This window comes from Haplochromis burtoni, unplaced genomic scaffold (assembly GCF_018398535.1).
Source record: "Haplochromis burtoni strain Fernald_Lab_line unplaced genomic scaffold, NCSU_Asbu1 Contig_171, whole genome shotgun sequence".
Taxonomy (NCBI): domain Eukaryota; kingdom Metazoa; phylum Chordata; class Actinopteri; order Cichliformes; family Cichlidae; genus Haplochromis; species Haplochromis burtoni.
In genome coordinates this window covers 559,438-577,835 of record NW_024582532.1, presented here as the reverse complement: position 1 = coordinate 577,835, position 18,398 = coordinate 559,438, and the positions used below count along the sequence as shown (strand labels likewise).

General features: G+C 39.2%; 1 protein-coding gene across 1 annotated transcript in view; it reads right to left on the bottom strand.

Annotated features, from left to right (window-relative positions):
• Nucleotides 1-11,815: 11,815 nt before the first annotated feature.
• Nucleotides 11,816-18,398, bottom strand: part of nudcd1 (NudC domain containing 1) — a 49,098-nt gene continuing 42,515 nt past the window's right edge. Inside the window, exon 10 of the mRNA XM_042225435.1 lies at nt 11,816-12,344. Within this exon, the coding sequence (XP_042081369.1) occupies nt 12,055-12,344 (290 nt within the window). The 3' untranslated portion in view covers nt 11,816-12,054. The remainder of the gene's footprint in view (nt 12,345-18,398) is intronic.

Sequence of the window (18,398 nt, the reverse complement as noted above, 5' to 3'; positions counted from 1 at the left end):
CCAAATAACATCAATCAAATTCTGTATCTCAATAAATCACATTCATTTCTTCTAAACGGTCTCTCCTTATTTAAATATTGAGCAGACGGTACATTTTTTATTTCTACTGTAAGTTCATTTAACATGGTAGTCCATGGGCACTGACTGCAGTTTTCAGTACTTTGCATTTGCATCATTTTTCAGGCTCTACAGTTTAAATTGTCAAGGCTTTCCAGAAGTTATTGAACTAGATGAATCAAGTTCTGATCAATCCATCTCATTTGGTGAGTTTTAATGCACAGAAAAAATGTACAGACAGTTATTTTCCAGTGATTGCAAATGTAGAATATCTAGTTTTTGGCCAGTGGGCTGTAATAACACTGTTTCGTAAATATACTGATAAATATACAGTTTCCGGATGCTGGTTACTTCCATGTTATCTACAACAACTTCTGAAAGTCAGTGTTGAGATGACAGCTTTTTGTGATGTGCCCAAGTGTATTCATAAAAAGACACTACATATATTCCTGCTGCATTAGCGGTGCTTGTGAATAGTGTACATGATTTATTTCACATAGTGTTCTGACCTTCACACACAGCTCAATCAATAGTAGAAATAAATGAGCTGCTCAGTATATTAATGTGTCAACCACAGCTCTTACCCAACTCATCATACATCAGACATCATTACGACACTAAATTACATTCTCTTTGGCAGCATTTGGACATGAGACATACCTCGAGAGCATACATGAGAAGATAAACACAGCACTTCTCTCCAGTAAATTTAGGGTCTGTCATCATGTCAAGCATCTCCGCAGTCTGGGAGACATTTCACGTACGTGCTAATTTAACGCCATTGCCAGGAATAAGCTGCATGAGGTGAATTTCAAAAAGGCTCCATACACTTTCATTGGAGTGTAAATAATGTTTTGCTGTGAGCCTAGCCTCCTGTGATCAGATGATCCAGATCTGCCATCAGCTCCAGACTCGGAGGTGAGAATGGCTATAAAACACCTCAGAAAGAAGACATTAACCTTTGGCCAGTTCTCTGATGAAGCCCCGTCTACAACCATGAAGGTACAATGGCTGTTTCTGCTAGCTGGCCCCGTGTGTGCTTCTGTTCACTTAGTGTCCTTTAAGTGGTTTACATCAAAGAAATACTGTGCTTTTTCCCAGGATGACTCATTTTAAGGATTAGTTCACCAAACTCACAAAAAATGAACCTCAGTATTTACCACTAATAGGTCTATGTACTTTTATACTTTAGACAGCCTTAGCTCTCATATGTTTTACTAGATATACAATAGAAGCTGTCATCACCCCATCACAATGGAGGTACACCAATCAGGCTCTGGGGAGTTTGGATGACAGGTCGACACCTTTGGCTTTTTGTCATATTTCTTGAGATGTTGCTGAGCAGTTATTGAGGTGTGACAGGGCCAACTGTCCAACTGCAATGGAGACTGTTACCTTAGGTGGGTGTTACGTGTCAAAGAAACAGCGACATGCGTGATAGGATGTTTCCCAGAAGAAAACTTCACTGCAAGAAGGTGATCATTTCATTTTACCTGTCAGTCAACCAAATTTGTGTGTCTTGCTTAAAGCATTGCAGGTTGAGTTTAATAAGAAAGTCCTGCTAACTTCAAAGGAAACATTAGCGGTGCTAAATCTGGCATTTCTGTTTAGCTGGTTTAGCTTTCAGTCACACAGACCTAGTGATCAGTGGGTGATCTCCGCCCCCGGGCTTGGTCGGTGGCTGCTGCAGGTTCGTGGCTGTTTCCAAATGACAATGCTCACAAAAACATCCAACTTTTAAAATTTGACTCAAATTGCTGCAGCGAATACGTTTCCAAAACGTACGACTGGAATTTTAAAAGAAAATCGTCTCTGTTTACTGTTTCTTGCCTTTGCACTTTTAACAGTTTCACTACCACTCCACAGCAAATTAGCAAGTGCTTGCAGACAAACTGGCATCTTGGGTAACTATGAAAATCATGCAAGAGGAAAGGACAGAAGATTAACCATTAAGTCTCATTATCCCACCATCTCATACTTTAAAAAAAGAAAAATTCATGGGGGAAACATTGAACATTACTGGTTCCCAAAAGAAATGTGGTTAGAAGCAAGACTGCAAAAAATCTTAGAATTTGGATTTTCTGACCTTTTAAGGAACCAGACCAGCACATAAATAAGTTCTTGTGTACATACATCCACTGGATTCAGAAATCTGAGCCGACTGTAAGGACTGACCTGCACGAAACAGGTTTTCTGTTTTTTCCTGTAAGCTGGCTCAAAGTAAAAGCCACAATCTGTGCATCTGCAATCAATATCAGTGTGTTTACCAAGTAGCTTTTACATCACCTGTAATGATCTGACATGTTTTGTGCGACTGTGGAATTGATCGGTATGTAGGGTTAGAAGAAAAGCCATTTAGCAATTTACTTGAAGTAGAAAAGAAAAAACGAGCAGTTTTTACCCTTTACATTAAAACAAAAGAGACAGAAGCCAATGTTTCCTCCAGTGTGAGTATTCTTACAATAAACATTTTTCACGTTGTCCTGTCAGCTATTAACTGTGTGCAGTCATTTTTGAGATGTAAACTTTATCTCAAGAAGTGGGAGTAAATTTATTTGAAACTTCATCCTGTAATCAGTCAAAAAGACATTAGTTTGCCACCAACTGACAGGTGATTTCTGAGAACCGCAGAGGCAAATCTCCACAGCAATTACCCATTAGCAACAAGGACACAATCAAAAACTGTAGATTACCACTTAAAATCACGCTCCTTGTGTGACAGGATATAATTATCAGGCAGGCAGCGGGATGCAGGCCGGGAATTAGATGAATCACATTAGTGTCCCTCTGGAAGCTAAATAGCAGTGTATAGGCTGGATTTAGCTTAATCAAGAGTCAAAACAGACAAGGTGCTGGGAGAGTAAAGTTATTAGACAGAATGATACAAAAAAATGCACTGAAATACATGGTACAGTTAGAGAAAATGAAAATAAGAAAAAATGGGCAGTGAAGGGAACATATGCAGGTAAATGCAGTGATAAGAAACTTTATGGCTCATTAACTCTGAAATGAATGTGTTTCAGCCCAATAAAACGAGGTTGTTCTGTGATAATGGGACTGTAAGGTACATTATAACACCCCGGACTGAGACAGCAACAAAGACGAGGGGTGGTGTAATTGCAGCTCTCTTGCTGCAAGCGTGCAGCCTTCAGCTTTTATGAATAAATACATGTAGAAAACAAACTTCACAGAACGCCTGTTCAAAGAGAAATCGCTTGTTTTCTGAAAGGACAAAAATATTTTGTATTAAACAGCTTCGGTGTTGAAACCATGTGTTGTAAAACCTAGACAGTGAAAGGACCGAAACCTTTAATGAATTTGCCACCAAGTATTGCTTACTGGTCAACCATCCAAAGCAACAGACAGTAAATAAGGGAGGTGAGGAAGAAAGTGTGTGCAGGGTGGAGACAGGTGAGAGATGATGTTGAATATGGAGCTGCAAGGCGGAAGAAAAAGAGGAAAATCACAGAGGAGCTTCATGGATTTTTATTCAATAATGTGAAATAAGACCTGCAGAGGGTTGGTGTGAAAACAGATGATAGCAACAGTTGATCCAATGTGAAAATCCCTAAAGGGAGCAACTACGAGAAGAAGAATACTAATATACTGTGTACACATCAGCGAGTCACAAAAAAGACATATTTCTTTATTACAATAAGTGTGAGCTTCCAGTCATGGAAACAAACACCATCTGGAAGCCTGAAAAACATAAAGAGATGTATTTAAATGATGGATGTAGCCATCACAACATCACCCACTGGTTTCGGGAATCTGCATTTTGATGCCTCAGTGTCAGTTTTTTGGCTGCCACCATGTTGTTATTGTTTTATTGTTTTGATTATTTTTTTGTTTCTTGCTCTTTTTGGGCTTAGTTTGAACTAGAAGATACTACATTTGAACACGAATGTTATGCAGGCTCAGAAATACACATACCTGCTAATTAGTAACAGATTAATAAAATACCAAAATTCTACTCACAAAAACTGAAGCACAAACCTCGTGCATGATCTATAGCACACAGCAAGCCATAGCATATGTCTGACAATTACACTAAAACAGCACAAACACAGTTCAGTGACTTAAATTAGTGCAGATGCAGACTTGCAGACAGCAATCAGCTAGACGTACTATTTTAGCACACTTGCCATGTCTAAGGATTTTGGGACTGAAGAGTAAAGAAGACATAAAGCTGTCCTTGCATCTTTTTTTCTGTTATTTTTGATATGTTGTCTTTAAAGATGCTTTAGTCAGCACTGTGGAACAATCAAATTACTAAGCAATCCCTTTAAACATGTGTCTGCATATGAGTACGCAACTCTGCAAGCAAGATCTTAGCTATCAGAAGCTTTCTGTTTGTAGTCTGTGTAACATTGCTCAATCGCATTTGAGCAGGCTTTGTATTGTAGATTTTAAAAAATTCCCTTGAAAAGCAAAAGGAGGAGAGTATTTGAAGAAATTCAATCCCAAAGTCTTCAGTTCTCGTCTGATGACAATTTCCCTTTTTATTTCCTGTTTGTAAATGTATCTACGTTCGCAAACACTGACGGGAACAGAAAACAGGAAGTCTTAGCCTGGATATCTACCGGCTTCACCGACAGATTATCAAGATGGTATTTGGTGAATTTCCAGATTGATTATTTTGTGCAGTGTCAACGAGGCAGAAAATCATCACTTTACTGTGCAGCTCCTGAGACCCTTTATCCTTATATAGGTTTTTCTCCATCTTATATTTCTACTTTGTTGAGCAGTGTTGGCTTTATTGTGTTATTCTGTAAAATAAACCAATTGTCTCCATATATGCAAACACACTGTTAAAAAAAGAAGTGCGTAACAACTACATAATGAAGTAAAATCTTCCTGTTCAAAGATGAAGCAGAGTTTTTGCATGTAGCAGGTCCAGCTAATCTCACACAGCTTGGAGAGATTGAAACTGCGCCCCAAACATGAGGTCAGGTCACAGGAGAGTGAAGCTTTACAGAGCTCCAAACAATCAGTCAGCTGTCATTCATTTACAGCTTGCTCATAAACACATCAATTGCTGGTGGAGAGTGAATACTGAAATGTCCTTAGATGGCCAGAGAGATAGATAGAAATGACTGTTGATGCTGCTCTGTAAATACTGGACTTGTAAATAAGTAACATTTGATCCTGATAAGTTGGTAAGTTATTGCTGTCACGGTTCTGGGTCGGTTCGACCCAGCATTTTGAGTTTATTATGTTTGGGTTTATTTTTTGAATGATCGTTTTTGTTCCTCTTGTGCTTTGTCGATTATTATTAGAATTCTATCTTTCTGTTTATTTGTGGTCAGGATTTGTTGTCTCATGTATCGTTTGAGTTTCATGTATTATTTTCTGTCTGCCCCTCTGTGTTGAGTCCGTGTCTTTGAGTAGTGATTCATGTTTCCTGTTTTATTGTGAAAGTCTCTGTCTTATGTTAGTGTGTGTGCAGCTTTGCTCCCCCTGTCTCGTTAGCCCTGATCTCTCCCAGCTGTGTCTCCCTCCTGTTGCCCATTCCCTCATTACCACCCTGTGTATATAAGCCCTGTGTTTTCCCGTGCTCGGTGTCGCGTCGTACCCTCAGATCCTGCCTGTGTGTTCCTGCTTAGTTTCATGGTTAGGTTTCTGTTTCATGCCAGCAATAAAAGCTGTGGTTTTCAGTTACATTTCGTCTCAGAGTCCTGCATTTGGATCCACATTTCCACCTGCCTGCACACAGAGCCCTGACAATTGCTGTCTTTACAGTCTATTTCAACCAGCAGTGGAAATAGCTCCAGGTACAAAATTCTACTGTGAACACGCATTTCAACTCAAAATGCACTCAGAAATGATTTGCAATGACAAACTAAAAATACTCAGTTTTTCCTGTCCATTCCAGTATACGTGTGAGAAACTGGCTAAAGGTAAAAAATAAAGCCTTTTTTTCCTCAACACAAAACACAAGTTCATTCAGCGTACATGATTATTACATTTCTATCTAGGATCCTCTAAAACTCTGACTGTTGACCACAGAGGCTATGCTGTTACAAGAAGCCTTGTGGCTCCCTAAATATATTTGTAAAATATAAAATACTAAAAACAGAGAGCTAACGGCGTTAGCTTGGCTTAAAAAACACAAAAGTTTTAAGGCGTTGCTTCCAGTTATGCTAAATTAAGCTTGCTGACCTCTGCATTTCAGTGCTATTGACCTTCTCATTCACTTTTTTTGAAGACTGCATTGTTGTGTGTAATGAGCATCCATGCTCTCCTGGTCATCGGGGCAGAAGTCCAAGTAGAGATGCCCAGACTGTCGTCTCCTTGGCCGCCTCCTGCAGCTTTTCTCTGGGGACATCAAAATGTTCACAAGCCACCCCAAAACACTGAACAAACCACTGAACTACTTCTTAAATGTTAGTCTGCAAAATGATTACAATGAAACTGATTGGGTCTTTGACAGAGTCTACAGCCTATAATTTGCTGTGATTAAATCAATAATTTCACTTAGAAAAACTGGTTTGTAAAAAATCTTTCAATGAAATTTGAGATCCATTAATTAAAAACTGAGTAATCTGCCTCGTTTCAAGTTGATGGCACTTTCTGTGGTGATGTAGCATCCACCGTCCGTGGACAAACGATCATGCAGGTATGACATCAGCGACTCCCTAATTATTTTCATCCGTGGATTGATGCCATCCGGGTGGAGCTCCATTCATTACCAAAGAATGTGCAATCAACTCAGGACTAATTTACCTACACAAATCTCCTGCCGGGAAAGTTTGTGGGTTTGTTTGTTTTAATTGTTTAATCATTTAAAAAGGTGCCAATTACACCTGCAGAGAAGTGCGTTTCCATCACGAGGAGCTGAGCTTTAATCACAAACCAATTGTTTTTGTTTATTCAAAACCTCTCAGATCTCCTCACAGTAAAACTGACAAATTAATGCTGTTACCATATACACCAGCGCTCTATTTGACAGAGATAAGCCTGTATTTAACAGAAACTTGATCTTTTTAACTTACTCTAATCCCTGTAGATTAAAGTAAGTCACTAACACGCTTTATTATCACTAAATGTATTTTATGTATTGCATGTTGTGTATCCCCCCAGCGCTGCAAATCGCTACCTTACCATGGTGGAATAGTTTGTGTATCCCAGGGATCCCAGGGGGCTTTTGCTCCCCAGTAGGGACTCCCATGGCAAACTGGTCCTATGGGAGGGCCCAGACAAAGAGTTATTAAGGAGACCCCTATAAGTATACAAACAAGGGAACAGTTCAGCCTGCCCGGGAACTGTTTTACCTTTGTTCTGCAAGAAGCTGATCATCATACAAGGGCACAAAACCCTAAAAAGGATAAGGGGCTAAGCTGCTGGGTGATTACCAGTCTGTACAATAAAGATGGATGTAGCTTCTTGGAATGGAGGTGACCACCATTTTCATTTCTTGGAGCCAGAACATACCTTATATGGGTGAAGAGCTGGTACATCAAATTGCCAGCTAAAGCTAGCAGGGTTAGTTTGCAAGAGACATTCATAAACTGTACTGTCACACATATTGGTCAACTAGTACTAACATGTGCTCTAAAAGCCATCAAAAGGAAGAACACATCAAAGTCCCTGATTTTAACATGGGAGCCTCAGTTTGAGGCGTCATGACCAGTGGGTTATGTCCATCTTTTATATACAGTTTCGTGACGACAGACCATAACGCATAGACACAGCCACTGTGACGCCGTTGGCCAAAGACGTCTTGGTTTTCTGGAGTCTAATGTCATGTTTGAATGAGTTTTTCATCATATTTAGACGAGAGAGGGAGCACTAAGACTAAGACACAGGTATTGGCTAATTACTACATCACAGCACACCATATTATTTGGCTGATCACTGCATTAATACGTTTTCAGTCACGCCAATGTGATGCTGTGTATTGTTTAGTACCTCTGTTCCTGCATTTTTGCTAGGATGTGCTATACTGTACATCTTGGTCATCCACAATAAAAAAAATACAGCTCTTATGCTGCAGTCTGTTAATGTGCCGACATATTTCTGCACTGCAGAGTGTACAGATTCATCTAATCCTCACAATGACCCTGTATCTACTTCTTGTGCTTTTCTTCTGCAGTGAGTTACATTTTAATCAGTTGACCTTGAAGAGCAATTTCATAAAGCAAATTATTTTAACCGAGCGTTATAAAAAGTTATTTAAACTGAAACTGTAGCCTGAACCACTGCACCACCCTTATTGTCTTTCCTATTTCATTATGATTGTATCCGTCTCTATATATGAATGAGTGTGCTCTGGTGGCGAAATATGAGTCAGATGCATGTCGCCGTCTCAGGAAACTTGATTTTAATTTAGAGCCAGACTGACCCTGCAGCGAGTGAAACTCATTCAGAGGAACTGATTAGATTTTTACCAAATTTATTGCTGTTAGTCACAGAAATGCTCTTTTAATAAAACTCCCTCAAATCTCAGTTTATAAACTCAGTTGGTGTTTACCTGAAGACGGCAATATTAAGGTTTGGGAAATGCAGACTTGGAGCAGTTACAGTTTCTCATTCTCTAATTCTCTGCGGCTCGATGGCTTGACAACATGTTTTTTTTCTTTCTTTGCGTCTGAGTAAACACACAGCCCATCCTCAGAGACATTAGCAGCTTTGACAGGCTGCCTTCAAGTAATCTCGGGATGCTGGTACAGCTAATAAAAACAAGCGGTGCGTCCTAATGCAATTGCACACAAATAATTAAATAAAAACTGAGTGAAACTGGATTTTCCAGAGCAAAACAATTATATAGAAACTAGAAAAAGTTGATTACCCACAGCCTATTGTGAGTCTTTGTAGAGTCAAGGCAAATGGCTCAAAAAGCGCCAGAACTCAAGGGAACCGAGGGCACAAATTGTGGATAGTCTTTACAAAACTGCCCATTGTGAGAAACAAGCTAAATTGCTCAGGCAAACTGCTTTGATTCTGTAGTTTCATTAAGACATGCGGCGTCCATCAGTCGTTCCACTTCATGCAACATTGGCAATCTCAAGGCATCAATATAGGTAATACTGCGATTGGTTAGAGCTATTCTTCTATACTTTGTGAATATTCGCAGGCTGATTCTGGCTGATTATTGTTACGTTCAGTTGAATATGAAGAGACACTGATATAGATCCATTTCTCACAGAGGCTAAAGGTAATGTTGTGTTTAAGCTTTTTGCTTTTTCAGAGCCAGTCCCTCATTCTACTGCTTGTGCAGCTTTTTCTCTCTCTCTCTGCTTTTTCTTGTGTTACAATCACAAAAACAGCAAGCAGACCATCCCATTCTTTTTACAGAAAAGTCCATTAGTGTTTCTCTTCAACCTCTGCTTATTTCTTGGTCGATTGTATGAGTGGCCTTCTTCAAGGTTTTTTAAAGAGGAGGAAGGAAAGGTTGCTGCTGAACAAGCAGCAAGGCAAGACTCTAGCTTTGCCATAAAGATGTGAAAAATTTACAGCTAATGCAAACGGCAGCTTTTCTTGTGTTTGATGCTGGAGAAAACACACAAAAGTTTAAAGTGTGAACTCCATTATCCAGCTCAGATTTCTACAGTTTAATACATCAGAGGAAAAATATGTCAGACACAAAATGTAGTCGCAGCTTGTATGACAAGAACAGCATTTCCATTTAAATGTTGCCCACCTTAAAAACGATGAGAAAAAAAAGTCCCTTTCGAATACGACATGATTGCATTTTTAGGCCTCTTGAGATTTTAGGCTTCGAGAATAACCACTCTGTTCAAGATTGAGGCTGATGCAACAGAAGCCAGTGTGATGTGTGAAACATGTTTATGGAAATTTATGGAAATGAATAACAGCCTCTTTCATTTTTCTGATTGCAAACGAGCCAAAGAGAGGGATTTCCTCACCGTTCACATCCTCACTGACCATCTGACAATACTACAACCAAGCAGCCTCCAATGAACCACTTATTCATTATGAGAAATTTACACCATCCTGTTAAAAGAATGTATTTCATCAATTAAAAAAAGTCAGTAGAAATGCAGAAATATATGTTTAAATCTACAGAAGTCATTCAATTAAAGTCTTCAAATATACGACCTGATTTTTCGAGGATAGATGCAACTGGTAAAGCTCAGGATAACTAATGGCTCAATCACACTAGAGTAAAAGTAGGATAGCACCCTCTTGAGGTTTTTTGCTGTCAGGCTCTATTACAAGTAGTTATAGCATACAAAGGTGGAGGGTGTTCAATCATCAACCTCTTGGAAACCAATTTTGATTGCAAACCAGTTGCACAGGTTGCCTAGTGGGAGACAACTTGTCTCCAAAAAAATTACGGTCCGACTCGGACTGACTGCAATAAGTCTCAGACAGACTGGTGAAGACTTACAAATAGTTGCAAGGTCTGCCTGCACCAATGGGAACAACTCATCTGTGAAGGCGATATTCCTACATAAAGGTCTCCATGTCATTTTGCAATCTTAGCCTTGATCTGCAGCAAATACACATCTATTTGTGGAGGAATTTGTGTTTCAAACCTATGAGTCTGATTGTAAGTATTTAATATGAATTTCTGTGCATGCAGATGGCAACAGATTTGCAATTTTTTCCAAGTTATCACAGTTAACAGTGCTCGCTGCGTTATCACAGATGTAATTGCCAGCATAACCCCATTCAACAGACAGCAGAACGAATCCATCTTATTCCCGTATTTAGTGCAACTGACCTAGCCAAGGCCTTCGAAGCAACGATTTCAAAGGCAGCAAAATCACAAGTCCATTGCAAACGGTAACAATGATTTTGGTTGTGCTGCTCTCTGTTAAGATTAATGGTTTATGTCTTAGTGAAATTTTGTATTACATTATTACCTTAAATGTTACACAACATAACATAATAAATGAAATATCTTTATTGGATAAAGCGAGGTTCAAAATTTGTATTTGATTTGATAGATTTAAATCGAAGTTTTCTCACAGGGGAGAATTTACTGAATTTAGATGAAGTATAACGTTCCATCAGTTTTACTGGAAATGAGAATTCAAATTTTAAGTAACAGAAAGGACATTCCTCTGATTATGTGACAAACTGAGCCGTGTAGGAGTATGTTGTGCGACATAAGTTAGCACAACATGTAACGAGCAAAGACTTGAACACGCCAGTGTGTACCAACATCCTTGTTTTTTGGTTGTTTTTTTTAGAATTGTTGTTAGTCAGTTAATGAACTACAAACAAAGTGACAGACCGCACCTAAAGCTGTAACGCTGCATGAGCTCGACATGTGTGGAGAAAGGAGACCCGAAACACTGAAGCAGAGCATCGATACAATAAAACACTGAAGTTTATCACATGAGACTGAACTGATCCAGTATCGCTGCACTGTTTAGCTGATGTTTAGCTGATGTTTAGCTGATGTTTAGGTAGATGTCCGACACATTATGGTACTCATGGTGCCTTGTTTCTCTGCGTCTCTACACTAATAATAATTTACTAAAACTATTTGCTAACACTAAACAATTCGCAGAATGCATGAGTGCCTTTAATACTTAGATTAAATGTTAGGTTACATGTTTATTCATTCATATTCATATGTCATTATGCTAATAAAGAATTTTACTGCAAATAGATAAATTGCATAAATGTCCTAAAGAACATACCTAATGTATGTTTTGGATTTATTCGCAGAGTGGTTTGAAAGAAGTCGAGTTATGGAAGCCAAATAGTCCAAATATGTTTCTCCCTGTGATATCTGCCTCATTTACATTCATGTCAGTAATCCAGTCACAGAGGGAAAAAATCAATTCAAGAAACATTTATTTTCCACTTTTTTCTGTAAGAACATGATTTTTCACTTCTTGATCATGTAGATTTTTGTAACACACAGAAGACATCTGAAAAGGGAAACACGAGGAGGGGTTCATCCCGCACAAAAAGCACAAAGGATCATTTTTCAGCTCAAGCAGATAATCAGCCTTCAGTGTGGAATGATGGAGCTCTCAGGGGGTAGTGAGATGAAAATCTAACAGAGTCCCAAATCTAATTATTATTGACCTTTAGAACAAAGAGATTACTGGAGGTCAGGATGTACAGTCTCTCATTGGTCGCTCTGAAGCCCAGGATGGGTTTGTCGGAGTCCAGGCTGGCCACCTGTTGCTTGGCAACCTGTCCTACCTGACGGCCCTGCTTCCTGTTGAAGAGGACGGTCTCCACCGGGGAAGGCTGGCGGTAGATGAATGCACGGCGGAGACATTCACACAGTGAAGCGTAGGAGAAGTTTGGAGCGCAGGTGGCAAACTTCTTATCTCGTTTGGATGCCTGGACATAACCTGCAAAAATAAATAAATATAAGATCAGAGACATGCAGGGACAGTTTCTAACCTTCACTTTATACTGTCTCACTGAAATAAGGACACAGAGTGTTACTCCAGATAAGCTTGATTTATAGTCCTGTGTTCTGTGACAGCAGTACTAATACCTGCTTGGAAGCTAATTTGGTTTCCACAAGGATGAGCAGCATTTTTAGGACAGAAGGACTCTAAAAGACAATTTAAACTCACCAGTCCAGAAACATTAAGACTAAAAGCCACCACTTTAAAGTGTGGCGGGCCACATAGTGCAGCGTCTATGTGCGGGACAACAGATGCCATAGGGGAGTTGACCGATGTGCTGACATTAGCTTAAAGTGATCTGATGGCATCTAACAGCAACCTCTGCAGCTGTAGCAAAATGCAGAATGGCTCTTTGAGACTCTTTGAGGCTGGCTCCAAACACAAGTTGGCAAAAATATGAAAACTCATATTCATCTTTATAGCAAATCGTTCTGTGCAAGTAGCATTTTTAAATAACTTGCTTATTAAATTTGATAAAAGTCTCAGGTTGCAGGAACTAGCTGTCTCTTCACCTCAATTAATTCAAGTCACTGAAGTGGACATGTCGGCCATATCCATCCAATAAGTCCGTGCTTCAGATTAAGTGAAATTCTATTATTTAATTTATCTGTTAGTCATTTCTGTGATCTACAGAACTACATTAGACAACAGCTGCCTAAATGGCAGGGTGGCCAGCTGGTGTAGCTCACGTGGGTCTTACAGGTTATAAAAACTGGCTCAGATGAACTGTTCACCTGGCATCATTTGTTAGTTTATGTTTAACATGCTCCATTTTATTTAAGTAAACATCCTGTGTCGACTTCCACGTATAAACAGATAGGTGTGTCTGTGCTGGACTTGGCTGATAACTAAGGTACAGTTATGGGTACGCTGGTACAGTTTATAAGCGCAGCTTGCTAGGCTTAGCCGAGAACTTCCACGCTTTCAACTAAATATAGTCACGAGGAAAAGATGGCAGAAGTCATAAAGTAACAGTGGAGGCTTAAAAAGCCACAAGCCAGAGGGTGATGTCACAGTGGATATATCCTCCTTCTCTCTGTGGAGGAAATCAACTACTTAAATTCTAAGACAATATCTTTGTGATGGCATGATTGTTTCTGATTGTTGGAGTATTTCTCTACCTCAACAGCTACTATCTGAAGAAGCAAGGAGATGGAGCTGCTAGTGAGAGGAAAAGAAATCTTTTTTTTTTTTGGTCTTTCAGGCCTGGAAATAGCACAGGCGTGAAGTGCTGTAGAGTGCTGTGGCGCGGTGTGTCGATATGTGGTTGGCCTAGCTGCTGCTGGCGTGGGCTTGAACATAGAGAATAACACACACACACTGTTCCACAGTCATGTGTTTCTGACTTAATGCAACATTCTCAGTAAGAGGCACTTACATTTTGAAATAACTGAAGTAATTCAGAACCACGAAGGCTGTGAATAATCTGTCTTATCTTTCAATCTCACAAATGGAAATATTTCCCTTATGAGCCACACGCCCCAAACCACAGATAAACAAAGATCACATATGGCATCTGAGATTGTTTTGAGTTTCTACACAGTACGTTTTTTTCCTGTATTCAATGTAATTATTGTTAGGACGAACAGGAGGGAAATGCAGCTCTTTTCCGTACCTGCTGGTCCAGGACTTGAAACTAACTTGTTACAGGATCAATCTACCTGTCACCACCCATAACCCTACTCTCTCCATCTAACAGCCAAGCGTAAAAAGGTTTTTGTTTTTCCTATGGCATAGTTTTGCTGCACAAAGCTCCAGGCGTGGATCCAAATCACAGTATTGGGTGAAGAGAGGTTTAAAAATCTACCCCGGAGTAGCAATGACAAAAACACAGCTGAGGAAAAAGCTAATTGCAGGACGAATAAGAACTCAAGTGAAGCTAAAATATTTCAGTCCCCCCAAACATTCCTCAGAGATCCATGTTTTTAGAAGGGTGTTCAATACAGAAAGCAGACGTGTGATCAATGAGCCAGAGAATTCAATTAGCTAGAAAGAGAACGCACCACAGCAGACATGTTCAGTTAATAGTTACAGATACTGAAAAGGTCTAAATAGATGTAACAGAAAGAAAAGAAACAGTCACTGATTCATTCATTATTTAAGTAATTTATCAAATTACTGTAAATACAAAGAATTTTCCAGTTTCAGCCTCTTGAATATAAAATCAGAGACAATTAAATTCCTTTAAAGATGCCCCCTTTGAAATTTGGACAATTAATCAATAAGTCAGTTAGTTTGGCAGTGATGCTTTAAATCATGTTAAAAGCTGAAACACTGACAAAGCTTTTCCTTTTTTGGCGGCCTGTCCAGGACAACAGCAAGGACAGGCTCCAAAATCCTGAACTGCATAAGTAGTTAAGAAAATGGATGGATGGACGGTTCACTCCTTAAGCTTTGAACAACATAAGTCTTTGATCATTTGCTTTCACTGAACTGGAAATTGCATATTTGCCAAGGTCACTTCAAGAAGACCAAAGAGCTGGGCCAAAAGCACAAAGCAGTCATTCTTACTCATCTGATTTATAAAGATGTTTATAAGTGTCGAGTCATTTTCATACTGGGAGATGTGCACAGGCCTGATTTGCACTCCCACAGTTTGCATTCGTCCGTGTAGCTGCACTAGCTATTACATCTGTCAGTGTGAAGCGCTGCAAAGACAAACAGCTATTTCAGCTGTGTCAGTGAGTTTCTGCACCTGCAGCAAACCGGCTTTCATTAGCCGTGTAAACCTGTAAAATCATCAATAGTAGCGACATCCTAATAATCAGAATCAAATACAGAAAATGCTGAATTCTTCATTGGAAAACACTTTACCCATATAAACTACATAAAGTAAAAAGACCACCGCATAGAAAGAAACGGTTGGATGTTAATGAGAGTTCATGATTATTCGTAAATAACTGAGTTACTAAATGCCCCTCTAATTGCACCTAAGGCTTCCATCCACCATCGTTTATTTTATCGTCTCATCACATCAGCCACATGACTCTAGAAATGTTAGACAGTGCTGTAAAGTTTCATTTAGGTGAGTGCGTCTAATTGCTTATAAATACCAGGTTGCTCCAGTACGCCTTCACATATGTACACATTGTTTGTACATCTGCTTCCTGATATTAGTGACAGTGAGACTTTATTGTTCCTCTGCTGCTGAAAAACAAATTATCTTTCACTCTTGCAATCTGATGAGCCACTTCCTGCATGCCTAAGATTTCCCATCTGACACCACGGCAGTTCAAAAACGCAAAACCAGCAATTTCTCTCCTGCAGCTCAACATTTGTCCTTAATAAAATTAGCTTGTGTAGTTGTGTTGTGTAGCAGAGCCTTAAGCAGCACAATCAATACTAAACACACTACAGGTTTATAGATTTCAAATCTCTGAAAAGTATTATCTAAGGAAACATATCAAACACACACAGATGTATGCAAGTTAAATATAAGAGGTTTTAAGAGCTTCAAAACACCAATCATGGAATGGAAGCACACATTAACCACACTGTGGTTTCATTATTGTGAAAATAAAAACAAAAACAGCACCGTTGCCCTCACATATATACCACTGTCCCAAGTTTAAATCACCTTCTACCTGACCAATAAGCATTTAGGGACACCAGCTTTAAACCAACAGGAGTGTCTGTTATTTTCAAGCTATTTGACAAAACCATTATCCATCTGCCCAAAGAAAAACAGCCTGCGCAGGTGGGTCACACTACAAAGCAAGGCCATAACAACGCAGTGGTACTGCCTCATTTACATGAATAGAGGGGCCATAAACTCCATCACTGCATGCTGGAAATTCTTGTGGCGTTTTCATTTATAAAGACTATAAGACCACATAGTTATAGCTACTATAATTATAGTAGTTATGGTTATAGTAAAAGAGACTGTGCCACCTTACTTCATAGTTCTTTTCTTCTCTTATTTTTGGCATTTGACAGTCAAATTATCTCTTTTCTTTGCAGGAAAACCCCTACCTCTGCAAACTGAAGTGTTTAAGACATTAACAAACTTTTTAAGGACTCTTTCACGTTAATACATTTAATGGTGGTGTGGCATAGTCGTTTCTAGTATGTTACAAGGATGATCTCTGGTGCTCAAGCATCCACATTTTGAGTCCTGTTTCTCTCGGTGCCTTGTTCCGACTCATCGAGGTAATTTCCGAAAATATCACCAGGGATCCATCTGCAGTCCAAAACTGGATGATATACTCCAAACAGAAATGTGCTGTTTGGTAAGTGCGCCTTCTTAACAAAAGAGAAATGAAGAAGTCACGGCTGTCAAAGTGCTTCAGGTGTCTGTTGTTTTAAGATGAGAAGAGACAAGTGAGGAGATAAATTACACAGACCAGGAGACTGAAAGAGACGCGGCTCTGGAAACAGGCGCAATCTCAGCACATCGGTGAGTGTCTGAGCTAACAGACACGTTACGATGCAGTCCTCACACAGTCCTCACACAGTCCAGAGCAGTTTAAAATGTTTATATGCAAACCCGTCCCCGTTATCATTAACTACACTTTTAAAGCAGTCATTTAGTTGTCTATCCTCTGAAGTTGTGAAGCAGCAGGAGCAGCAGCAGCAGGAGCAGCAGCAGCGTGATACTGGACTTAAATGTAAAGTTATCAGCGCGTGAAATTAATTATTCATCTTATGCTGTCTTTTTTTTTTTTTTTTAAATCATAAAGATAGAGTTTTACATCAGTTTGACATTTACTGTGACTCATCTTGGGATAAACTTTGCACTACAGACATAGTGGCGTAGCTTCTCTGCTAATACAGGTGATTTTTTTACAGAATAAAAGCAACTCTTTCTGCAAAAAGATATTTCTGTTTGGATTTGAAACAATAATATTTCCTCTAAGCCCTGACTGTAGTATCATTTCCTTTATTAAATATAAAGCCGAAGCTACTGGCTAGCCATCGTCCCAGTTTCTGCCTCTCACAGACAGCTGGAGGTTGTTTTAATGTTAACAGGCCCGAGAAGCGCCTGGGAAGCAACATTTATTCCTCTCGAGTGGCAAATGGCTGCAAACAGTGTTGGTTTGACAACATAACCATATTTGTTAGGCTTAAAAGGCGCTGTAGTGTGTTATCATGAAAGATGTGCTGAAAACCGGAAACTCAGCAACTGTTACAGATTCACTGCAGCGCTATTGTATGAAGATTTAGTATAAAACTACAAATGCAGGGACCTGTTTGTCTTCAGTTTCAAAGAATTTGTCTTTTTTCTGCTTTGAACCTAATATTTGTAAAACCAGGTTCAATTTGTACTTCCTGTCATCAACACCACTTTGTGTAAACTGAATAGTAAACAATTTATTAGGACCCAGCAAAGAATTTTATTTTGAATAACTTATCAGTTGTTGTTTTTTTTCAGTGTCCGATCAAGGTAGAAAAATAGTTCCAAGACAACAGTTCAAGGTTTCACTTCTTAAATGTAGCCAGGGCACTGTTGTTAGACTTCCTAGTAAGAGAAAGTCTGAGTTTAAAACTTGTTTCTGTCATCTCTTTATCGATTTGAAAAAAATTTAATGAACCAAACCTTCATAAAAGAAAAAAAAAACACTTCAGTGGTGACTCAAATTGGTGATGTCCAGCTTTCGGGCCCATACTTTTCCTATAGAGCTGACTTGGTTTAAGATGCTGACACTGAGGAATAGGAGGGGATGGCTTTAACAGTATAATGCAGGGGTCAGCAACCTTTAACACCCAAAGAGCCATTTGGACCCGGTTTCCACGCAAAAGAAAACACTGGGAGCCGCAAATACTTTTTGACATCTAAAATGAAGATAACACTGTATATATTGTTTTTTACCTTTATGCTTATGAACAACTAACACATGTTGAACTCTTAAAGAAATATAACAAAAGGAAAAACACCCAGCGGAACTAAAAGGATCCATGTAGCAACAAAAACTGTTGTGAGCCGCCATCCTTATATCGCCTTTGGGCTTTTGGAGCCTTGACCTGACTTTTAAAAAATAATTGGAAAAAAAG